General features: G+C 40.8%; 2 protein-coding genes across 3 annotated transcripts in view; both read right to left on the bottom strand.

Moving 5' to 3' along the window:
• Positions 1-4,285: 4,285 nt before the first annotated feature.
• SLC35E3 (solute carrier family 35 member E3) lies at positions 4,286-12,919 on the bottom strand. Its single transcript, XM_074942082.1, has 5 exons — positions 12,499-12,919; positions 11,537-11,647; positions 9,242-9,400; positions 7,412-7,494; positions 4,286-6,905 (listed from the first exon to the last, which is right to left on the bottom strand). Exons 1-5 carry the CDS (start codon positions 12,886-12,888, stop codon positions 6,719-6,721), a joined length of 930 nt encoding a protein of 309 aa, XP_074798183.1. The 5' UTR covers positions 12,889-12,919; the 3' UTR covers positions 4,286-6,718.
• A 5,328-nt stretch (positions 12,920-18,247) lies between these two features.
• The window catches only part of NUP107 (nucleoporin 107), a 46,351-nt gene continuing 38,785 nt past the window's right edge, over positions 18,248-25,813 (bottom strand). The window contains exons 20-28 of one of the 2 annotated variants that reach the window (XM_074942083.1): positions 25,431-25,469; positions 24,584-24,734; positions 23,178-23,284; positions 22,109-22,211; positions 21,690-21,850; positions 21,238-21,363; positions 20,316-20,429; positions 19,411-19,578; positions 18,248-18,510 (exon numbers count right to left, since the gene is read on the bottom strand). In XM_074942083.1, coding sequence (XP_074798184.1) covers positions 18,403-18,510; positions 19,411-19,578; positions 20,316-20,429; positions 21,238-21,363; positions 21,690-21,850; positions 22,109-22,211; positions 23,178-23,284; positions 24,584-24,734; positions 25,431-25,469 — 1,077 coding nt within the window. In that variant the 3' untranslated portion in view covers positions 18,248-18,402. The remainder of the gene's footprint in view (positions 18,511-19,410; positions 19,579-20,315; positions 20,430-21,237; positions 21,364-21,689; positions 21,851-22,108; positions 22,212-23,177; positions 23,285-24,583; positions 24,735-25,430; positions 25,470-25,813) is intronic. The other variant, XM_074942084.1, reaches the window with a different exon arrangement.

Consider the following 25,813-nt stretch of genomic DNA (forward strand, 5'->3'; position numbering starts at 1 on the left):
CATGCAAATGTTTCCTGGCAGGAGAGGGGCATTTGAGGGGGCAAAGGAGTGGGGGGGAGTAGGGGTGAGGGATTTGGGGCTGCATCAAGATAGGGGGCTAAATGGGGACTGGGAACGGGACATGTGGGTGAAGGGCTGGGGGACTAGGGAAGCACAGGGGCACCTATCAGCCCCATATTCTCCCTTTCTGCATGTGTGCCAGGATCTGGGAAAGTCTGGGCCCCCTTCCTGCCCCTCATGTGAGCTGCCTCTCTGGAGGGTCTCTGAACCCCACTCCCTATTCCTCTGTGTCTCTTTTCTAGGATCTGAGGGCCCCTGCCCATCAGTGGGGTCTGACCCACTTCCATGGGCCCTTCATGTGAGCCAGGTTTTGGGGGCACTTGCCTGGGGGGGGGTCTGGGTGCCCGGGTGCCCTCTTCTTACCCGGTATGTAAGTTGGGATCTTGTCTTGCCCCCCCAGGAATGTCTTAGCCTCACTCCCTGCATCCACATGAGAGCCAGGTTCGGGGGGCGGGGCTTGCTGAACCATGAGCTCTGAGCCTCAGCCTCTACCTCCTTATGGATCTGGGGTGCCTTGTCCCTCTATGGCGGGCGGGGGGTCTAAGCCCATCGCATCTGAGCCCTGCCCCTCTGAGTGGGGAGCTTAGAACAGGCATGCTTGGAGCAGAGAACACACTGCTGATACTGGGGTGAGAAGCGGAGAACAGGCATGTCTGACATATCAGATTTCAGAGTAGCAGGCTTGGATGGAGACTGGGAGTGGATGGGTAATTGCACAGGGTAGAACTATTTCCCCATGTTTATTCCCCCCCCCTCCACCCCCCACTGCTCCTCAGACGTTCTTGTCAACTGCTGGAAATGGCCCACCTTGATTATCACTATAAAAGGTCCCCGCCCCGCTCTCCTGCTGGTAATAGCTCACCCTTACCTGATCACTCTGGTTACAGTGTGTATGGTAACACCCATTGTTTCATGTTCTCTGTGTATATAAATCTCCCCACTGTATTTTCCACTGAATGCATCCAATGAAGTGAGTTGTAGCTCATGAAAGCTTATGCTCAAATAAATTGGTTAGTCTCTAAGGTGCCATAAGTCCTCCTTTTCTTTTTGACATACCAGAAACTCTCCCACACTGCGAAGGGGGGATAGGAACACACAGAGACAAACATTCACAGGTCTCAGAGCTATCGATTCAGCTGTATTCATCTTCCTTAACTCTGCATTACCCTAGTTTTTGCCAACATAGGCAGTCAATCTGCTGAAGAACAATTAAGTTGATTCTCAAAACCAGAAATGAATTTCAGCCTCCTGCCTAGTTAGGTTCTGTATTAACGTCAGTAATGCAATCCTAAATTTGACTTGAACAACACAGAATTAAAAGGCCCCCTCCTTTCAGTGCTTAAAATGAGAGCCTTAGCTTGCCTCCTTTCTGTCCTCCCAAATGTGCTGACAAACTTCACTAGCACCTGTCTATGCCGTTGTCAAAAAGTATTACTACTAACTGGAAGTACCATAGCTGTACACGGTACTTTAGAACATATTCATCACGAACAAAATCCCTGATCATTTACAACCCAAGCGCATAAACAGACACAGCACAGTTAAAAGACAGATGTTGGGTGGAGAGGGTTTATTGCCAGTAGGTTTTATGAGAACAAATGTGCTAAACAAGTTCTTGGTTAGAACTAAGTTGTACTTCAGTATGCTTTAAATATTTCTGCAGCTCCTGCTGTCCATAAGTTACTATGCACTCAGTGATTTTTATCGTTAGAGCTTTACAAATATTTCCTAGTTAAACAGAAATGTTTTTTTCCTGTCCTTCCTATAGAGTAAACCCTTTATCAAGGGTGATCTACCTGTCCACAACTATTTCAGAGAAATTTAATAAAACTACAGGCAGACTGAATAAGGCCTCAGTGTTCCTTTGGCCTTGTGCTACCATTGTGCATTCATTTAGCATGAGCAGACAGAGGCAGGATAAATTCCTGCTGAATGGAAGCTCTGTCTTGAAGGTAGACTTCCAAAAACAAACCCCCTTTTCATACACTGAACAGCAGCAAAGTACATCCCTTCAGCCTGCAGGCTGACAAGGAACTGTTTATCATCAGCAGAAAAAGCTCCCCCGGCACAGTGCTCCCAACCCTTGCCATAGTTTGTCAAATCCTACAAGATCAGCAAGTACAAATGCTGCCAAACATGCAGAGGTTTTATCAACGTCATTTTGGTGTTTCCCATTTGCTACAAAAAATGTCTGTATAATCTGTGTATAAAGGTGAAGCACAGTAAGAAGCAAGCCAGGGCAACAGTAAAGGGTGAGAGAGATTGATGACAGCCACTTTATATAAGGCCCTACCCTGGAACACACAGAGTGGGTGGGCTTGGGTTCCTCTACCAACAGGGCTTCTTAAGGGACTGAGCAAATAGGCCACACTCAAGGAGGCCAGGGTCTTCATGCCCTCAAGATAGGGCAATTGAGACATTGGTCTTTGTAGCACTCTGAAAAGGAAAAGGACTACCACCAACCTAGATGGAGGGCCGAGGTCATGGGCAGAGGGCCGAGGTCATGGGCAGAGGGCCAATAAGCAAGCTCAACAGCAAGGCTTGCTGTGGTGCTTAATTTTGTCACAAGGGAACACCAAAGACTGAAGCTGACAAATTAACACACACAACAGGAACCATGTGTATTTAAAAAAATTCTAATTCTCTGGTTTACTGTTAATGAAAAGCAAGATGACTTTGAATCTTAAATACAGGCAATTAGCCGGAATAAAGTATTAAAACAACATTTTAATGCATTAGAACCAGTTACTTTCCTAATGAACAAGTATTTGGAAGAAAGATCATTAATTTGTAAGTGTGCTCTCTGTGAGCACAGAGAACATTATATACAGACACACACACACACACACACAAATGAGGAAACATGCCAGATCTACCAAATCCAAATAGTTTAGAAAAAGGAACAAAGACCTGTGTTTTCTGGGGTTGGTTTTTTTTTTGGTATCTGCCTTTCCCTCTCCTGTAATTACAATTTAAAAGCTAATCCTGTTTGTTTTAGTTATGAGTAGCCCAGTGACTTCAGAGGAGATTGAGAGTGATGGTAATAGGACTGGATCCTAAAATAGTGTAATTTTTCCTGGTCTGATTTGGATACAGAAGTGCTTAATATCCAGCTCTTACACAACAATTTTTATTAGTAGATCTTAAAGTGTTTTACAAAGGAGGTCTTTATTATCTCCATTTTACAGATGGGGAAAATGAGGCACTTCCCTCCTGTAACTCATCCAAAGTCAGAACCATAATTGGCTGAATGAAATGAGGCCCCACATTTGACACAACAATTGTTCTTTGTTTGGATCTAACACAAGAACTTTTAAACACTGTGGCCGGTCAATTCCAAAATTTCAGGGAATGCTGTATCTAGGCATCAGTGGGCAGAACTCTTCTGGTTTTGGTGAAAACCAGAAGGTGGAAAAGTGGGGGACACATGGAGCTCCTTACAGCTTGTTGGCCTTCAACTGTCAAGAGAGCAAAAGAATCTGTTGATGGCTGCTATTAACATCTTCCAGTATATTAAGTCCACCATCTCAACTCTGCCCACCTTCCCACTCCAGTTCAAAAGTGGACACCCAGAATTATTTATCTCCCAGAGAGAAAGAGAGAAAAGAAATAATGGAAGGGTGGCAGGTAGGATGAGGGGCACACAGAGTCCCCGGCATGGGTGGGACGAACGTGGGACAATGAAATGATAGGAGAGGGACATGGGAGCCCAGAGCCCTGACATGCAGTGGAGAATAAGGGACATTTATGTGGAGAAAGGGGAATGGAGGGAGAAGAGGCTAATGGGGAGGGGGACAGGGGGAGACAGTACAGAAAGCCCTTAATGTAAGAGTGGGGTTGCAGTGAGTCCCTGAAATACAGAGGGATGGGAAAATGGCACACGAAGTCTTGGGGTAGGGGAATGGATTCAAGGAGCCTCTGAATGCAGTGAGATTGCCCCACAGAAGCAATGAAGTGTGTGACCTCGAGCATGTATAATATGTTTATAAAACCACAAGTGGTACTTGTCTTATATCATAGATGCCCCAGACATTTCATTAAAAATGCAGTCAATTCAATGAGAAAAAATCCAGCTACACCTCTTCTCAAAAACAGAACAATAACTAGAGGTACAGTACAGGTCACGTAATTAATTAGCTACGTATCAAGGAATCTATTTAGCCCATGATTACGCAAGTCTTCCCTGTTTAATATTTTGAAACATTTGACAAAGACAGACAAGAGAGAAGTTCAAGAATTGTTTTATTCATCAGTCATACTAGGTAAAACCCAAAGTAGAACTGTTAACTATATGAAAAAAATCCGGTCACTGAAGTGACCTACAGAACTTGTACATTTTCCAGCAACAGACTATATTTATAATGTAGCCTTTTCAGTAACCAATGCTTTTGAATTACTTACTTAATTTTCTTTTGCCATTTTGAAGATCAGATGCTGTGGTGAAAATCATTTGCACCACCATACATTTTCATTCAGTTCTTTTCTCGTTATATACATCAATCCCATCTCAGATTTTGTCATCACACAGGCTTTTCAGGCATCTTATTTCTAACCCTAAGAACGTCCTCATGGTGTATTTACATTTTAGAAGAGCTTGTGCACAGCACAAATCATTGCAAACTCTTTTCTCAGTGCATGTACTGAAGAATATGCACCTAAAGACTGCACTGTTCTGCACATATTTCATAGCAGTCCATATTTGTCTTTAAATTCTAACAAATTATAGATTTATAAAAATGTATACAAAAGAAATTTTCCTTGAACCTGTACAATGCCTCAGATACTGTTGGTAAAGATGTCAACTGTTCAGATTACTCTGTGTTGTTTCAATATTCTAATGTAAATTTAAGCTACACAAGAGAAATTGTTTTTAAAAATCAAACTCCAAAAACTGAACAAGGTACAAGCCTGAAAACAGGCCTCATTGTAAAAATAACTTGATTGAGATTGCTTCTTGCACATTATCATAGCGTTAAGGTTTCTGATAATTTAATCTGTAAAAAAAGCTTAGAAGAACTACCCACCCAACCATTTATGTTGGTGGCTGTAAAACCTAAACACGTTTCTGTTCATATGATTTTCCTCTTTAAAGCAACTATAAATAAATGAAGATAAAACAAAATGCCAGTGCAGTAATGCGAATAAATTCTAATCACTTGCCAATCTGGCAAACTTATGTTTCTACCATGTTTACTGAAAGCAGGAAAATTGATGTAACTTTCAATTTTCTACAATATGGCCCATAAACCTGCCTTTCCAAATAGCCCAAAAACTATGCACAGCTCTGGCCCAAGGTAATCTTCAAAGCACCCACAATTTACAGTGGAACCTATGCCCATCCCAAGGTCTCACCTGCTGCAGATTCCCTTGAAGAGATTGTCTTTCCAGTATATTATTGGCAGCATGACAGAAATTAAATTTCTCAGCAACCCATTGGCCTTTCCCTATACAAACAGTAACAATGGTAGGATATAGGATGCAAATATAGGATGCACCTTGCCCTTTTGAGGGAACTACAGGTGCACATTAGGGAAAGGATTAGAACAACAGGAGGTTCAACTCCCACATCCTACCTACTTAGATTTTTTAACTTAAAGATTTCTTTGGACCGAGTCTTGGCATAGTTTATCTGCTGCCCAAAACAGGTGGGTGTTTGGGTTCTTACTTGCAAAACCATTTTCATATGGCAATTAAAGCAAGCTATGTAGCTTTACTAAGCCCACGAAGGTTCAAAAAGTCATGTGAAAGTCCATTTTTGACACTAGAAAATCATGAAGCAGAAACAGAATGTTTTCCAAAACACTAGTGACTTACTAAATATCCTGGTAGATCTACAGATGAACTTGAGCTGCAAAGTTCAGAGCCGGTTTCCAACTTTCCCAAAGTTTGGGGTGTTCGGTTTTGGTTTAAATTGATAACTAGTTAGATCAGTTGCCTGAGTCTCCACTCCACTAATAATTTTATCTGAGCCCTTCTACTGAAAGTTATTCAGGTAGTTATGCCAAACATGTAAGCAAGCATGTCAGAATCAGAATTATGTTTGACAGTTTAAAAAAACAAAACAAAACACCAAAAAAAAAAAACAAAAAAAGCATGTTGCCTTTTAATCTACCAGACAAACAGGAAGCATGTGCTGTCACGTACCAGAATATTTGCATATAAGTGTTTCGAACAAGATTTTTTACAATAGTAACACGGGCATGATATCACAAAGGGCAAAATTAATTCCTTCAGCATTTACTGTAACATTAACCAAGATGAGCTCATTTTATTTCAGTGTGAAAGTCGTAATTACTTCTATAGCATTTCCATTCTAATTTGACTTGGACCACTTGATCATTTTTTTAAATGTTACTATTTAAATAGGTTTCAGAGTAGCAGCCGTGTTGGTCTGTATCCGCAAAAAGAAAAGGAGTACTTCTCTAAGGTGCCACAAGTACTCCTTTTCTTTTTACTATTTAAATATAGGCTGGACTAAGATGGCAAATATGTTTTATGTAATGATTCATTTTATTTTTTTTTCCAGCATGATGATCCTGGTGGTAATACTAATACAAATTTTATTTCAGCTATTTTGCCCATTTTACAATCAGTGCATATTTAATACCGGTTTTCCCTCCCTTTGAAGGTTTATTTATTATCTCCAGAATATCTTGATTTATGGACGCTGAACCAGTTTACTCTTACTCCCTTCCTGCTCACTAAGTTTGAAATGGGTATAAGCTAAAATGCCTAACAAAGTACACAAAATCCCAAGGAGTTGATTAAGTGACAGTGGATCTTTAAACAACAGGTACCCTCCCAACAAAGTGATGCAGAACTTGAAGTGTCCAAACATATTATATCTACACATCTCTGTTAAGGATCATAACAAATAGTCAAAATATTAAAAATAAACATATGAATGCTTAATAGATTCACTATCTATCCCCAAAATGGACATCAATTTGTATTCACACAACTTTTCAATTTTCTGTGCAATTATAATTAACAACTTGCATTTATGTAACACCTTTCGCACAAAGTGCTTTACAAATTAACTGATATTTGATATACAAACAGGAATCACTTTATGCATTTACTATATAGTCACCAGAACACATGTAAATGTTTTAATACTGTTCTTATGGACATAAAGTTCTTACTACTAAATTAACCAGAACTGTCTGTACATATTGAGAGAAAGAACACTGAGAAACTCAATTGTGCTTTTCCAGTTTTAACATTCACAATAAAGCAGGTAAATTTACCAGCCTATTTGTCCAATGGGCTTTTTTCATTGTGAAATATACTTGGCTGGATACTGCCATTCATCTGAAAACAATGGGAGTGGCCAATAATAAAAGGATACGTGACAGGTGATGTGTTTCCAATGATCCAGTAAATGGACAAGTTTACCATAAAGGCTATTATACCAGACAGCAGCACCATTAACTGTGGATTAATGGACACAGTCAGTAATCTAACATATATTTCTGACCATCTCTAGTTACACCCCAAATTGTTTAATGAGGTTTCTTTACTGTCAAATGCAAATCAGTAAGATATCACACAAGAGAAGAGAGCAAACAAAAGGCAAACATGAGTTCTAATTTAAGGTAGACACTGATGATTTAAGAAGTTCAGAACATGGTCTCAAATGGTGAATTGTGCGTCAAAATGCGTATCTTCTTTCTCTTTACTTGCTATGTCTGAGAAATAGCCCCAGATACTCAACTGCTCTCTCACAAAAATGATGTTCCATAACCATATTTAAGAGATCACAGCTTTTAGATGCAAAACTTAGTTAAGGTTACAGAAATAATTATGAGATATCTGTCCCATTTGTTGTGACTAATCAGTACCATTAAGAGAGAGATCTTGCATCAATCATTACGTGACATATCACTAACTGGGTAACTGGCACTTTCTAAATTAATTAAAGATACCTCCCGCCTTAGACAATAGTATGTAATGAATATATATTTGAGCCCTGATCCTCTTGAGGGACATCAAGAAGATGAGGATGAAGAAGGAGATTAGAGCCCTCCCAGGACAAAGCAGCTACTGACTGCAGAAGGTAACCACTACCAGCACTCCTCCCCCAGAAGTGAAATCCAAGAGCAGTGAAAGCATTTGTATCTTTCCCACAGTGGAGAGTGACTGCTGGCTCAAGGGTCATTTACATAATTGTACTTTAAAAAACTAGGACAAGCTTCTCGTTGGGAAAAGAAAAATGGTCCAACTCTAGAGGAATGGTTCACAAAATATGGAAGGTTGTCATGGAAATATTAACACACCAGTTATGTCCCCAGCAAAACACACAGAGGACAAATAGACACTTAGATATTTGGTTACCATTTACTGAATACTCAGAAAAAGCACATTCACCTGCAAATAACCGGCACAACTGTCAATTTTTTTAAATATTAACATTTGATAGATGTCTGGTTTGTTAAATACGTGTCATCAGAGATTTTACTTAATTTAATAAAAATCACTAGAAATGACATGTTGTAATGATGCTCACTATGAAAGTAACACCCTGTAGAAGAGAGAAATCTGATGACTATATTACTGTATCATGTCTCTAAACAAAAGCTCACTGTTGTAATGATTGTTGTGTTTCTAATATTTACATGGCAACTAAAGCTTCCTAAATAAACTGTTTAAAAAGTTACTTATTCCTGAACTTTAGAGGGAGCCAATATCTACTTTTTTCCCTGTTACTAAAATGACCTCTAACCAAAAACAAGGATAAGGCGAGAACACTCTTAGGCCACTTCTACACCACAGGGACTATAGCGACATAACCCGGTAGCATAGACACATCCTACAAATGGGGTTTTTCTGTCACTCCACCTCCCTGACAGCTAGGTTGAGGGAAACAGCCACCCACCAATCTAGCTACATTTATACTGGGTTTAGGATGGTGTAGCTACAGCTCTTAGGGGTGTGGATTTTCACACCCCTGAGTGCTGTAGCTATTTTGACCTAAGCGTAGACCAGGCCACAGACAAACATGTTGACAGAGATACTCCTCTCTCACATAGTGGGGCTTAAACAATTAAGGGGAGCAGGGAGTGATTCTCTTTCCTCACAGCCCCCATCACATTCACTGTCAATGACTGTATGTGAAGCTGTTATATTAAGTGATAAGATCACTGGTGTTAAATTAAAAAAATAAAATATAAAATCTTACCACAGCAGAAAGTGTCCAGGGTCCAAATATCCCCCCTTCTCCAAATACTGGCTCAAAGAAGGGTACGATACACAACAACATGGCAGAGGACATTGGTGCCTGATAGTACAGCAACTGCATAGAGTTAACCTGCAACTCATGCTGCTTGGCTCCTACCCACTAAAACCAAGAGATAAAGTTGTTAAACATGAGGAAAATCAAGTCCTCATATAAAAGCAACTTGATTACTAATAAGGGGGGACTCTCACATGGCTGGCACTACATAATAAATAGCATGATTGTTATGTTTTCCACTTCCATTTACTGAACACCAAATATTTTAACCAGATGCATGTGTGTTAGTCTTCCCCCCCATTCTGAGTACACAGTGGTAAGCCACTGGATGCAGGCATATGAGGAAGGAAGAGAATTGGCTGAAAGAGCTTTTTCATCACAATGTCTGATGGCTAATGCTTGAATCTTCCTCCCTTCATCTTCTCTCTATTCTTTGTCTCCTCACATACTCTATGAAAGATCTGCCACTTGAGGAGGAGAGATAAATAGGGGGGGGTTGGAAAAAGCTGGCTCCTTTCATTCTCACACCAATTCTAGATGTAGCCTCGCTAGGGCTCAGTACCTTCTTCCAATAAGAGCAAGCAGTATTACAGAAACTACCTATCTTTTCAACTTTCTACTATTATGGGATGCCTGAGCACAATTATTAAAGTCATAGCTGACTGCATCAAGTTACTTGCATGCAGTTACCACAAATGTGTGTGAAAGCATGTAACATTTGAACAGCATATTTTAGGCAACTCTTTAAACCAGTGGCTCTCAACCTTTCCAGGAGTCTGATTTGTCTTCAGTACCCCACGTTTCACCTCACTTAAAAAGTGCTTGCTTACAAAATCAAGCATAAAATACTGAAGTGTCACAGCACATTATTACAGAAAAAATGCTTACTTGCTCATTTTTACCATAAAATTATAAAATAAATCAATTGGAATATAAATATTATACTTACATTTCAGTGTACAGTATATAGAGCAGTATAAAGTCGTTGTCTGTGTGAAATTTTAGTTTGTACTGACTTTGCCAGTGTTTTTTATATAGTCTGTTGTAAAACTAGACAAATATCTAAATGAGTTGATGAACCCCCGGAAGACTTCTGCGTACCCCTGGTTGAGAACCACTGAAAAGTTCATAATGTACCTTAATATGCAATAGCCCTGTAATATATTCTTATTGACAGACATTCACAAGAAATAATTCTAGTAATACTTTAAAGTATGTTTAAATAAAATCTACTTCTAACTGCTGTTACTTTCCCTATGCCCCCACCTTAGTTGGCATTTCGATATATATGCTAACAAGCATGACTAACATTTTTATAATTCCAGGGTTTTCCTTCCTTTAATTATACATATACTAAACTTCATTTTGATACTGATTACAACTGAGATTTTCAGCATGTATAATTTAATACAACTACTGTTATATTTGCATCTATGATTAGTAAAATGAATGTTATAAATGAAAACCCTTAGACAAATTATTTTCAAGGCATTGATTTTATATTTTATTGCACTTAACTATAATAAAGCTAACATTTAATAAAGAGCATTTACTGTCAGTAATACAGCATTCATTATATAAGAGAATTTACTATACTGAAATAATCTCTGTTCTAAATTAAAATATAACTATAATTATGCTAAATTCTATTTAAGGGCTTTCTAAGAAAGCACAGGATAGAATTTCACCCATAGGCCAACTAGCAGTTCTGCCTCCCATGTAATGTTGCACCATCACAGTAACTTTGCTTGTTTCTCCTCCTCTTTTCATAGATTTTTAATGCCAAAAAAGCACATCACCATCACCTAGCATGACAGTCAATAGAACCTCACCTAGTGATTCCTGCCTCAAGCCCGTAACTTCTATTTGAGCGATAGCGTATCTTTTAGAAAGCTATCCAGTTTTGATTTAAAGACTTCAAGTGACAGAGACTCTACCATGTTACTAAGTAAGTTGTGCCAATGGTTATTACACTCACTGTTACAAATGTGTGCCTTAAAATTCTAGTCTGAGTTAGCTGAGCTTCGGCTTCCAACCACTGTATCTTGTTATGCCCTTTTCTGCTAAAGAGCTGTGTAGCACCAGAAATCTCTTCCCTACTACTACAGACCATGACTAACTTAAGACATACTATTTCCAGACCACTTAGCCTGCCTCTATTAGTTTCTGAAATTTGAAACAAGGTGTCAAAACGTTATTTTTGTTATGAAACATGCATATAGAGAAGAACAAGTTACTAACCACTTGATAAAGGGATGTAACTAGAACACCAAGGGTAGCAAACACCATTCCAAGGAAGTTAAACTTCACATCATAATAGGAATTTAGGAATACACCTAAAGTTATGGGAATCTGTAAGGAAAGAAAATGTTGGCTATTATTTACATTTGCTGCAGATGAAACTCAATGGATCAAAACTTGTTCTCCCCCAATGTTTTGGAAAGGTCTGCACACACGTCACCCTTTTATCTGGAGTTACTCAAGCTTTATAACTAGAGATTGTAAAGCTATATTCCGTGATTAAGACATGGCATGAGCGATACACAAATTGTATTTTAAAGTAATAACACTTAGCGCATTTCATCTTTAGAGAATTTTACAAAGATTGACTTGCACTGTCTCCCATGCTGCCTCTCAGGCGCTGGCAAACAGGACAGAAGCCCCATATAACACTGCTACAATCCCTTGATGGTATGAAAAAGTATCAAAGTAACGTGAAGGCCATCACACTGACCCACAAGAGTTGAGATTCCATGGAGGCCCCTAGTAGCCAGAGATGGGCTGGCGGCATTTGGTGATGGGGCTGCGGTTTTGCTCATGACTACCTATTTCAGAGGTTTCCCCGCAGTCCACACAAGCAACAGCACCTCGACCCCACTCACCAGCACAAGAGAGAAGGTACATGCCCATTAACCCAGCGCATCTGCCCAAGGAGCCACAGAACCAGCGACATCCTGGTGACTCAACTAACAGATTTACTCAGCGAGCGCCAAAGGGACAGGCGGTAACGTGGCTGGAAAGGGGGAAACAACCCTTTGGCAAGGGGCAAGAGGGGAAAGACAGAGGAAGCTGCCTCCCCCCGCGCCGGGGGCTCCCCGATCCGCTCCCCCCCCCCGGTCTCCCCCTGGGGGCTCCCCGATCCGGCCAAGGCAGAGAGACTGGAAGCGGGGACGGGCGCGGCGGTGCCCGCGCCCGGCGCTCACCAGGGTCAGCTTGATGCGCAGGGGGAAGCTCTTGCCGTAAAAGAGGCTCTGGATGGCCACGATGGCCGGCGTGGTCATGGCCTTGGCCAGCTGGTAGGTGCCGATGGTGTTGCTCTGCAGGGACAGGTTGGTGAACACCACGAAGCCGCAGAAGCTGAGCGCCAGGGGCAGCACCTGGCGGGGCCGCAGGCTCTTGGGGGCGAAGATGCGCAGCGCCTGGCACAGGCCGAGGCCGAGCCAGGTGGCGGCGAAGTGCACCAGCGTCAGGCTCAGGTTGGGGAAGCCGAGCCGCACGTAGAGCCACTTGTTCAGGAACACGATGCAGATGGAGGCGACCAGGTTCACCAGCAGCCCGGCCGCCAGCCAGCCCGGCCCCGGCCCCGAGCCCATGGCGCCCGGCAGCCCAGCCGGCGCCCCCGGTTCCTCCGCGCTCAGCCGGGCCGGCTGCCCAGCCAACGAGTACGGAGCAGGCAGCCCGCCCGCAGCCAGCGCACCCGGGCGGGCAGGGGTCGCCGCCCTCCCCCGCCCACCACCACGCCACACCGGGGGCGGGGCGCGGGAGCTTCCGCTTGCAGAGCCAGGGGGCGGGCAGGGCCGGCGGAGGCAGCCCCGGCCCAAACCCGCCCAGCCCGGGGAGGTCGCTCGCTCGCAATCCGCTCGCCCCCTGGCGGGAGACGAGCCAGCGAAGCGGGGGTGCTGGGCCGGCCTAGGCAGGGGTCGCTAGGAACTGGCCGCGGATGAATGGACCCCGCTGGGAACGAGGTTTCTCGCCGTCAGAGGAGCGAGGGCCCCAAGCAGCCTCCCAGTCGAGCGTTTGCCTCCCATGAGTCATAATATTCCCCACCCCCACCCTACACCCCGAATCTGTGTCCCCAGGGTGAGACTGAACACAGCAAAAATGCCCCCACACTACCTGACCTGCAGAGAACGGGTAGTAGCCGCTCAGCAAAATCCTTTCCTGGTGGGGAAACAGCTGGAAAATAAAATCTTCCTGAGGGAGACTGGGCAGAAGCAGATCTGTAAATAGCCCAGTGTTGGAGAGCTGAGGCTCAGTTTCATTACCCTAAACCAGGTGTTCTCAAACTGGGGGTTGGGACCCCTCGGGGGGTTGTGAGGTTATTACATAGGGGGTCACAAGCTGCCAGCCTCCACCCCAAACCCCACTTTGCATCCAGCATTTATAATGGTGTTAAATATATTAAAAAGTGTTTTTAATTTATAAGGGGCATCACACTCATAGGCTTGCTATTTGAAAGGGGTCACCAGTACAAAAGTTTGAGAACCACTGCCCTAAACCATCAGTTCTCAAACTATGGGTCAGGACCCCAAAGTGGGTGGCAACCCCATTTTAATAGGGTCGCCAGGCCTGGCATTAGACTTGCTGGGGCTGAGGGCTGAAGCCCAAGCCCTATTGCCCGGGGGCAAAGTTGAAGCCTGATTGCCTCAACCCTGGCTGGTAGGGATCAGGTTACAGGCTGCCTGCCTGGGGCTGAAGTCCTTGTGCTTTGTCCCCCTGCCCTTCCGGGGAGGTGGGGCTTGGGCTTGGGCCCTTCTTCCCCCCCCCAACAGGGCAATGGGGCTTGGAGGGGCTCAGGCTTCGGTCCCCCCTTGTGGGATCGTGTAGTAATTTTTGTTGTCAGAAGGGGGTTGCGGTGCTATGAAGTTTGAGAGCCCCTGCCCTAAATATTGTACAATCTCACTGACAAAGACTGGTTTCCTTGTCCATAGAAGACAGTTAAATTATTATTTTGGCCATTCAAGTACAGCTTCTTAAGGTGCCAAATGAGCAGCATTTTGAATGGAACCATCCATACCTAGCCAATCAAAATGGGAAACAGCTTCAAACATTCGGAAAAAGAAAAGGAGGACTTGTGGCACCTTAGAGACTAACAAATTTATTTGAGCATAATAAGCTTTCGTGCATCCGATGAAGTGAGCTGTAGCTCACGGAAGCTTATGCTCAAATAAATTTGTTAGTCTCTAAGGTGCCACAAGTCCTCCTTTTCTTTTTGCGAATACAGACTAACACGGCTGCTACTCCGAAACCTTCAAACATTGTGAGGGCTGATACTTAACACAGTTCCTCCTTTGAGAATTAAGTAGTTTCAGGTCCATCCCCGTCCCCCCCATTAAATCTTTTGGTAGGCATTTGTGCTTCAAAAACCAGTGCATTAAGAAAATGTTTAATAAGTTCCCGTCAGTTACACCTGTACAAACTCATTCAAGGTACAGGTGTGTCACTAAGGGCCTAATTTAGCCTGCAGAATTTTTATTACTAGTGGCAACATATGACTATGCTGGTCTGACATCTTTTTGCTTGTGAACTGAATATAGCCAATGCAGAAATGGACTCGTACACAAGCACCCAGAAGCAGTACATCTTTTAGAAATTCTGTTTTTGTGGTTGCAGTGAAACTCTTGGTTAAGTAGGGAAATCAGTTGATCTTAATAAAAAAGCAGAAGTATAGGATTGGCCTGATGGTACCGTGATTAGTACTCAGAGCTGAAATGCTTAGGTTCAGTTTCTCACCCATCTTTCTATTTCGGCCGTTTCTGTCTACAGCATTCCCAGCCCTTGGAAAGAGAGAGTATCTTGTTGCTCTGGATTCACTGTTAGGAGCAGCAAAGAATTTCAAAGAGAGTTCTATCTTGCCCAGCCCATTAGAACAGCTTCTTGATACAACCAGAAAGGGTCTGTGGCATGGACACTGACAAGAGGCTCCCCTTTCAAACTCTGAGCTGCTGCTAGACTAGGATCGACAATGCTTGGGTTACTAAATCAAAACACGTGTGCAATAGCTAGCTCTAGCTGCTCTTCTCCAGCTATGAAAAAAAAATACAGCTCCAGGTTTTAGTTAAATGTGTAATTAAAATGATGGCTATAAACATCATGAAAGTGGGGTTTCTAAAGGAAATGATGATTCTGGCACAAGAATTTTCAAACTTTTTCAAAATATGGACCACTTTTCCCCATTTGAGTTCACACCATCCCTTGAAGCAACTACACTGATTGCTTACATGAAATGAAATAGTAATATCAAGAACACATGCAGATATTTTAACTGCCTTTCAAGCAATAGGTAGTCTTTTTTTAAAAGGCTTAGTAACTCCATCTTTGTGTGTTCTTAATTTAACGTCCCTTCCTCCCAACTGTTGTCTTCTTTCCCCACTTCCCTACACACATTTCCCTGCAGCCTCATTCCCTTCAGATTCCAAGGCCAGAATAGACCACTGTGATCATGTAATCTGACATCCTGTATAATACAGGCCATAGGACTTTCCCAAAATAATTCCATATCCACAGCATATCTTTTAGAAAGACATCCAATCTTGATGTAAAAATTGTCAGTGGAGAATCCATCACCACCCTTGCTAAGTTGTTCCATTGGTTAATTACCCTCAGTGTTAAAAATGTGTGCCTTATTTCCAATCTGAATGTCTAGCTTCAACTTTCAGCCATTGGGTTATGTTATACCATTCTATTAGCTTGAAGAGCCCGTTATTAAATATTTGCTCCCCATGGAGATACTTATAGACTATGATCAAGTTACTCCTTACCCTTCTCTTTGTTATGCTAAATAGATTGAGCAATTTGAGCCTGTTCCTATAAGGTATATGATCTAATCCTTTAATCATTGTCACAGCTCTTCTCTGAACCCTCTCCAATTTATCAACATTCCTCTTGAATTGTGAGCACCAGAATTGATGCAGGTTTCAGAGTAACAGCCGTGTTAGTCTGTATTCGCAAAAAGAAAAGGAGTACTTGTGGCACCTTAGAGACTAACCAATTTATTTGAGCATGAGCTTTCATGAGCTACAGCTCACTTCTGTGATTGCACCATTGACAAAGAGAGATAAAATAATCTCTCTACTCACACAAGATTCCCATTTTTGCATCCAAGGATTGCATCAGCTGTTTTAGTCACAGTATCACACATATCTCACATTCTGCTGATTATCCACCTCGACCCCCAAATATTTTTTCAGTCACTGCTTCCCAGCATAGTGTCCCCCATCCTGTAAGTATGACCTGAGTTCTTTGTTCCTAGATGTATTCATTTAGCCATATTAAAATGCATATTGTTTGCTTGTGCCTAGTTTATTAAGTGATCATTATTTACCACTCCCCCACTGTGTGTGTCACTTGCAAATTTTCATTGATGATTTTGTTTTCTTCTAGGTCATTCATTGAAAACATTAAATAGCATAGGGCCGAGGACCAATCCTGGAGGGATCCAACTGGAAATACATCTGCTTGGTGACTATTCCCCATTTACAATTACGTTACAATCAGTTTTTAATCCATTTAAATGTGTGCCATGTTAGTTTTATATTGTTCTAGGTTGTTGTTTTTTTAAATGAAAATCTCATGCGGTACCAAGTCAAATGCCTTACAGAAGTCTAAGGGTATGTCTATACTACCCGCCGGATCGGCGGGCGGCAATCGATCCAGCGGGAGTCAATTTATTGTGTAATCTAGATGCAATAAATCAACTCCCGAGTGCTCTCCCCTCAACTCCTATACTCCAGCACCACGAGAGGCGCAGGCAGAGTTGACGGGGAAGCGGCAGCAGTCGACTCATCATAGTGAAGACACCACAGTGAGTAGGTCTAAGTCCATCAACTTCAGCTATGTTATTCACGTCATTGCGTAACTTAGATCGATCCCCCCACCCCAGTGTAGACCAGGCCAAAGTATATTACGTCAGTGGTATTACCTTTATCATCCAAACTTGTAAGCTCTTCAAAGATATCAAGTTAGTTGGCAGGATCTATTTTCCATAAACCCATGTTAATATGCATTAATTACATGACCCTTCTTATATTCTTTGTTGAGCTTTGAATCAGCCACTCCATTATCTTGCCCAGAATTGATGTCAGGCTGACATGCCTATAGTTACCTAGGTCATCCCATTTCCCCTTTTTAAAAAATGGCACGTCATTAGCTTTCTTCCAGTCTTTGGGAGCTTCCCCAGTGCTTCAGGACTTACTGAAAATCAACATGAGCAGTGCTGCAAACTCTTGGAGGCAAGTTATCTGGATCTGATTTAAAAATGTCTAACTTCACAGCTTCTGTTTAACATCCTCTCAAGAGACTAGCGGAATGGAAAGAGTTAGGACCATATGATGAGAACTTTTTTCCCCCCAAAACAGAACAGAAATATTTATTGAACACTTCTGCCTTTTCTGCATCATTACTGATAATTCTACCATTTCTGTCTAGTAATGGTACAATACCATTGTCAGGATTATTTTTGTTCCCAATATATTTAAGAAACTCCTTTTTATTGTCCTTAACACTGCTGACCATAGATTTCTCCTTGTGTTCCTTTGCTTCTCCATCAGTTTTCTAGAATTCCTAACTTCTGATTTATATTCCTTACTATCAACTTCTCCATTATTCCATTTATTTTAATATATATTATGTTTATAGCTGCCTTCACTTAGTTTCTAAACCAGGTCAGTTTGTTAACCAGCACAGTCTTCTTCCTCAATTGAGGGATCGTGGCTTCTGGACATTCTTCTGCTGGTGGCAGACAGTTCCAGTCCACAAGTGGCTCCTCTGGAATTGCCTGATTAAGTGAAGGGGTCTGTTCACATATTTGGAGTCACTTGCAGCATTGGGGCCCTAATGTACATTTTTATGTTAGAATCAACAAACAATAGGGTTTCTGCTTATGAAGCAATTTTATTGGAAAAACATTTAAGAAAAGACTGTATATCAACTTGCATCAAGTATTTAGTCGGCATTTTTCAAACACAGATATTCAAATCTGAGTTTAATTTTACAAAAAAGACACTACTACCCCAAAAATGTATGTATTTTTCAAACAGAACAGGATGTCCAGACTTCCCATTTATAGTGCCATTCAAAAGTTCCTGTCAATAACTAGAATGGTAGAACTATGATTGTATTTCATATCCCAGAGGATCAAGACCCTGGTCCAAAAGCATTAGAGAAGACTCCCTCAGCTTCTGTAGCAGCTTTCTGAGTTCTTCCTTAGAAAACACCTAAAAATAAAAGATATATACTACATGAGATCATATCTTCTTTACAGAGGAGACAGATTTGCAAGTAAACAGTGGTTTAAGTATGCTGCTTAACTTCTGTCTAGGCAGTCTCAACACTTGGTCTGACAAATAGGTTAGAAAAAAAGAACTCCATGATCAGGTGTCAGGATTGGAAGAGAGTGACAGAGTATGCAAAGTCAAACAACCAACCTCAAAACCCACTCACTAACTCAGAACAGCTTGATGTTTCCACTAGAAAGATCAGCAGGGAAATAGGCAATATTAACATATATATTTGTTGTCACTAGGCTTCAGAGTCCACACCAACTGAATTGAGCAGGTCATAGCTCTTACAGCTGATGGTTTACCTGCAAACTCTGCAAGACAATCCGTTACCGATTCACACTGGAAAAAGATTTTTTCACAGCCGTAAGGACTAGAAACATAAAGGCATTAAATTTACAAAAGCCCTGACACACTGTATCAGTGAGTACTGGGTCAATAAGATCTCTACCACTGATGAAATGTAATGGCAGGGTAATAAATCTTGATTACAAATTTTAAAAAAAATAAAACACCAAAACCACACAAATGGCACCATGCAGAAGAATGAGATATTGGTTATCTGAATATTTTCTGTGTAATTCTCATGGCCCTTATCAACTCTGAAAGAAAGCATAGCAAAAAACTCACATAAAATGTTAACTGTATCAGGAAATCCTTTACTGCTGCAAGTAACAGGATTAAACAGTATGACCTAGTGTTTGTTTTTCTAACTGTAGCTTCATGACTTCATTTACAAACACACATTCTGTAGTTTTAAATTTACTAAACAATTGTGGATTTCTTTAAATTAGATTTAAAATGCAAATAAATAAGTGATTCTGAGCTTTGTCTCACCACATAGAGCTTGTGTCGCTCTGAAGCGACCACATCAGCTAGTCTCAGGCATTCCTGGTACTGTCTGGTGCTGTGTAAAACTGTATGAAGTAGAAAGCAAATCATAGGCAGGCACAGTTTTCGCAGCAAGATCATCTGATGTGTTCGTTCAGGGTCATCTTCAGCATCCTTACCATAGAAAAGCATGCGTTAGTTACAAGTACATTCCTTTACTAGGTTTTATTATATTGTCCTCAAAGCAACAGTACTTCTGCCCAATTCTAACTGTCAGGGGGGGGGAAAGTAATGCAGCAAAATATAGTGCAAACAACACATATTTACAAGTTTTGAAGACTTAAAATCAGTTTACAAATGGTTATTGTATTGCAAAGAAAATGATTTTCCCTAAAAATTTAACACAAAAAGGAAATTAAGTTTCATAATAGGGTACTTCCCTAAGTGTAGACTGGTTGCCATCTCCACGTTTTGCCTGTGTCCAGTTAAAGCAGTCCATGTTTTCCAACCATATTTAATGTATTGTGTAAACTTCTTTCAGGTAGATTTGTCCTGCAAATTCATATTCTGATCTCAAGCAATGCAGAAGCCAGCTTCTAGCTGAAGGAGTTTGGAAGAAACTGCTCCTGTGAGCATGCTATTCTTTAGATGTTCACTACATGGTTTCTTATACCTCCTCTGATGAATCTGGTACTAAACACTGTCAGAGACAGGAATCTGGACTTGGTGGGGGCAATTCTCATATTCCCAACCATGGGGAAAAAAATCCATTCATGGTGATAGTCAAGTCACCAGAGTGAACTGTAACTGAGCAGCAACAGCAAGTGAGACTGGGAAGCACTAATGTCTCCTATGGTTGGGTAGAAACAGCTTTTTGGAGGCCTGTTCTGGGGTACAAGAGTGCATTTTACCTCTCTGACATCAACCATCCATCCTCCATCAACAAACAGCAAGACATTGTACATTTTCTCTTTCACATCAGCTGTTACAGCATCCAAGAGACCTTTCCAAATACCATAATCCATCTGAAGGAGAAAAACAAACAGAATAAACAGAATATCCAAGACCTATTTTAACAGAACAGATATTTTAATCTGACTTATAGACATTGACAGATCTAATTCTAAATACAAATCTTAAATTTTAGCTGTTGGCTGAAATGCCAGCTGCTAATAGATATTGTCATGCATGCTTAATTACCTACATAAAGAGAGTTAAACAGAGAGTTTCGAAGCAGGCACAGCCATAAGAGGAAGATGATAATATTTTGACAACTTATTTTACCATATCTCCAGAACAAGATTGCAGGTTTCAATTAAACTACCTACAGTATATTTTGTACTTGTCAACATGTGAAGTCTATAAAGAGGGTCTTTTGGTGAGAAAAACCTGCAACATCTTTTATATGAGGGTAGTAAAATACAATAGATCATCACACAAAACAGCATTCTCCCTCACTTTCCAGTGAAGATTTATTAGCAGAATGTAGTAGTGAGGTCTCGTATTACTAAGACTGAATATTTTTACAAAATTATACAATAGAATATTTACTAGTATATTATGATGTACTATAAGAAAGATTAAATACAGTTGTAAAATATAGGAGCGCTTTACTAGGTTTGATTTTTTAATTCATTTTCACTATTCAAAATTCAGTAATTCACAAAATGGATCTCCCAATCAATGTGAATTAGTACATTTCTACTGTATTAAAAGTGGACTGTCCCTCCGAAACAGGGACTATTGGAATGTAGAGTATTTGTGTGATAATTTTTACATTTCAAAATACTTTGTCAACAGACTTTGAGACTAACATCTACGCATTCTGTATACCTCATACTTCTTCTCTTTATGTTCATGGGCCACTCTCTCAGTGAAGCTTGCTTGTGTCAGCAAAGTAGGCTTCTGTGGAGCTGAGTTCATGTGTTTAAACCACTCATTGAACGTTTCATGGGCTTCCTAAATTGCATTGGAAAAAAACATTTGCTAAAGATTGCTACTCAGACTTTGATCTGTGAATTGCTCAAGTTACACTGATCGCCTTGTTAAGTTTTTACAATAGAAGAATTTAGCACATCTTGCTTCTCCCAAGTTACTCAAGAGTCAACATTTGTCAACAGTGCAGAAAAACAGCATCACTTTGTAACATTTCAACTACAGTGCACATTTGCTCAAATATGTACATGCTTCTCTAGAGCCATTTCCAATCCTAAGATAAGAGGCGAAAATTATAGTTACCCGTAAGTGATTTCAAGTACCCAACATTTAGTGTATTTGATTCTTACCAGGTATGCTCTGATACATAAATGCTCTCTTATAGCATTGTCATCTTCAGCTGGCAGCGGACTATCCATTCCTTGTTCCTCCCACTGATTGTATATTTCTGCTATGGAATCTTGTGGAATCTTCACAAACACATCTTTTGCTGCTTCATGTTTCTTGGATGCTGTGACAATGCGATTTAGAATTTCAGTACTTTTATAATGTTGTTACAAAATTGGTTAATGCTGGTGACAAACTTATGATACAATTTTGCTATAATTTCAAGATGGAGGATACTTGCCCTCTTCACTGTCCTAGTCATGCTCTTTAATGAGCTATATGATTTTAGCCCAAATCTAACGTTCTTAGATTGCTGAGAATAACTGTCAATGAGACTATGTTAAAATCTACTACCCAAATAAAATCTGTAAAGCGATAATACCCAAGAACTTCCTCATTATAGCATTGCTTTGCTTAAGTGCTTCAGCCCTCTGTCCAGGATCAAATACCAGCCAGTCAATCACATCAATCTTCAAGCGATCTTCCTGTAAAAGCACACTTATTAGACTTAAGATCTTTTTCAAGGATAAAGCAAATGTTAAATACATTTGGTTCTGGATATTAAATAGCATCCTACGAAGAAGTCTCCAGACAGCATTACGGGACGCTTATGGTAGACTGGTTTAACCACAGTTTTACTACCAAAAACATTTGGGAAAAACATTCTCTGGTATCCTAGTTCCACCCAAAATCTATTCCAGTCAAAGTTTCAGTTAAGTACTATCCACTGGACAAGCTGCTGATTTGCACTTCAAAATCTTGCCCTCTATTTCTTTAAAAGTTAACAGTTTCTTGGACAGACTGAAATAGTACATATTTGCCAAATGGTTCCTCTAGCTCCACTTGGCCAGTTGCTCGCATATCATACTCTGGGAAAGTGAGTTTATGGCTAATTACAGAATCGATCACCAAAGTACTGCATAGCTGCTGTTGAGTGGTGTTGACAAGGAACCTAAGGCAGGAGGCAAGTTTTCATTTTCCACTTTAATTTAGATATGCCAGTCAGTCATGTGCTAAAGTGAAGGTCAGATCAAAGACTTGTTCTTGAGATGGAGAAGACAGACTGAACAAATGCACACTCTTACATCAGGGTGAAGATTTAGTTTTCCAAATTTATAAAAAGCTCTTCACCACTTTCACATCCTTCCCAGAGGTGTGTTATTGACTTAATCTCCATTTACTATTTACTCTCTGAAGAGTGGATATAGTCAACACATACTGCAGCCATGAAAGATCAAGATATGCAAAAACCAAACCCACAATATGAATTCACTTGTTTCAACTCTTTGCCTACCTCCCCCGGGCAAAGTAAGTGTCACTCTCTTGCACATGCTTTCTGCATTTGCTTGAAAATAAAAATATGGACACTGTCGATAAAGAGAGTCTTGTTCATAAATACTGCACACTGGAATTTTTGTAGTGCTGGCTGAAATCTGTACATAGATATTTACCTCCGTTGTTCCAGCATCTAGTGCAAGATCATGGTGAGTGAACTCGCCAGTATCTTTCTTGCGAATGTTTTCAACAACAGTTTTTGTTATGGTTGCAACATCCAGACCTAAGTATAAGATAAAATTATATACCAGTATTTAATCAATTTTTATAGGAAGTGTATTGATCATTTTATTTTAGTGATTGTCATTCTTATATGACTGTGCTCACTGCAAGGCTGACCTGTATGATCTTGAAATGCAAAACTGACCATCAGCATTAAGGAGAATGACAATTGAGTTTTTAAAGAAAAAAAAAATCAAGAACAGTGGGAAGGGACAGTAAAACAATTAAAGTTTAAGTATGCTTCTCAGTCTGTGTAGTAGGACTGATATATAGGCACATTTTTTAAGACCCAACTGTTCCCAGAACCCTGGACTAAACAAGGCAATACAACTGCTATAATAGTCTAGACTAAGGGAACCTCACAGCAGTGCTTTTCGTATTAGTAATTTGTTTGGGAAGAGAGGTTATCTTCGCTAAGTTGTCTCTGGAATAAAAATGCTAAAGAAAAAAACAGACACCCTTCCAATTATGAATATATAGGAAGTATACTTATATTGCTATATTGTCTTGTTTTCTAAATAAAATGCACTGTTTCAGAAAAAAAAAACCAAAAAGGAGGCAGAATATTTCCTGGATGAAAGGGTATTTATGAGCAGAGGACATACATAAAAGCTGCACTGACCGACACATTAGACAGCACCACAGTAAAGATACTTCTACGCAAGAGATTCCAGTTAGAACGTGACAGTAGGGCCCCTCCCAGGCAAGAAGCAAAGCTGGCCATTTAGCTGGAGTTCTTTGTTCAGAAGGGAGGAGAGGAAGGGAAAGGTTGTATGTTAATTTTACAACCACAATGGATGATCAGAAAGCCGCACTGTAAGCAGGATGGTAGAGGGACAGCGAGCTTCACAGCTCTGCCAAATCCTTGAGTCATTATATGGGTCTGACAAGAGCCTTTGCTGCATGCTCCTTAATTCAGGCCTGTGTAGGAATCGCAAAAGCCTTGGCCAACTCATTGCAAAAATAAGGATATCATGGATCAGTCAGGCAGTTAACTTGGCATTTTTGTTTCCTGTCTAGTTCGGAAGTGACTGCATGTTAAAAAAATGTAACAAGTTAATTTAGAAAGAAAAATTCAATTCCAGGAAACAGCTATAAAGATAGACTGATCCTCCTGAAACACAGGCCAGTCCGAAAAATGTAACTGTTCACAAAAATGATGTAAATTTTGTGTAACTGAAAATAGTAAAAACTGACCAACAATTGTTTAACTGGGATCAGTAATAATGGAACTAATGTTTCTGAAAGGTAACATCGTCAGGCAGAAAAAGCTTATAAGGCTAACATCAGCATTTCTTACCTGCTTCCTTTGCTAGTTCAAGGCAGTGGTGCCGTTGCTCAGTTTCAGTGACATCTTCCAAAAATACAGCATATTGAGCAACAGCTAGCTCCTGAGGTAAGTGGCTGACATAAAATGCTATTAGATCTGTGTGCTTCTCACTTATCAACCGCTGCAGAATAAAAATAAGTATTAAATATAATGGTAATGAATATGCTTCTGTACAGAACACATTCTATATTCCCTGTTTATATTTTTTACATATATACCCCCCACCCCCATCATGATGAGTATCAGAATGCTGAACACCAAATTTCTAAAAAACAAGATTTGACAAAAAGATTCCATTGGATCTTCATTTACAAGCAGGGGTCTGTCAAACTGGTTCTCACTTAGGCCTTGTCTACACTATGGGGGTAAGTCAACCTAAGTTACGCAACTCCAGCTATGTGAATAAGGTAGCGGGAGTCGACGTAGCTTAGGTTGACTTACTGCGGTGTCTGCACTGCATTGGGTCGACAGGAGACACTCTCACTTCACTTCCCTTACGCTTCTCGTTCCGGTGGAATACCGGAGTCGACAGGAGAATGATCTGCGGTCGATTTAGCAGGTGGCTCGATCGCCGCAGCATCAATCGCTGGTAAGCATAGACATGCCCCTAGGCATTGCTAACACAAGCTCTGGTATGTGCAAGTGAGTTTCTGTGCATCTAGTAGGATGCATCAAATACTTTTCTTAGCTCTCCCTTAAGCATTTCCATTTGTTGCATTAAAATATGCTACAGTAACTTTAAAGTTTCCTTTTATTCCCTCACCCCTAACCATAGCTGAGCAGGGCAGAAAAAGCCCCTATTCTTTTGAAAGCTTACCTGAATGTAGGTCTTTAAGATTTCAACAGAGACTTCCTCCTTAATGGGAAAAAGAGATTTTAATTTTAAGTAAAACAAGAGCAAAAGCAACTATGCATCTCTTTTTGCCATTTTTCCCATTGCACTCATAAGATTGCCACAGTTAGATGCAGACACAGAGCTAGCTGAATATCACTGCTTCAGTAATTTACTCACTGCAAGCAAGCTCCGGTAGTGGACCCATTTCTATGGTCTGCTCTTGGAGGCTGGTGGTCCCCTGGTCCCAACGAGGTTTTGAAAATGCTCTGGGGATCTTAGTGCTCAGCCATTAGACACACACAGTCCAGGAAGATTGAAGTGTTCTCCCACTGGCTTGTGTGTGTTACCATTCCTGATGTCTGATT

This window comes from Natator depressus, chromosome 1, assembly GCF_965152275.1.
Source record: "Natator depressus isolate rNatDep1 chromosome 1, rNatDep2.hap1, whole genome shotgun sequence".
NCBI lineage: Eukaryota > Metazoa > Chordata > Testudines > Cheloniidae > Natator > Natator depressus.

Excerpts from the sequence above, each read along its gene's own strand:
- SLC35E3 (XM_074942082.1), bottom strand. The coding sequence starts at position 12,888 with ATGGGCTCGGGGCCGGGGCCGGGCTGGCTGGCGGCCGGGCTGCTGGTG. Across the intron at positions 11,648-12,498 it reads TGCGCATCAAGCTGACCCTG|ATTCCCATAACTTTAGGTGT; the intron begins GTGAGCGCCGGG and ends CTTTCCTTACAG. Across the intron at positions 6,906-7,411 it reads GGAAACACATCACCTGTCAC|ATATAATATGTTTGGACACT; the intron begins GTATCCTTTTAT and ends AGAGATGTGTAG.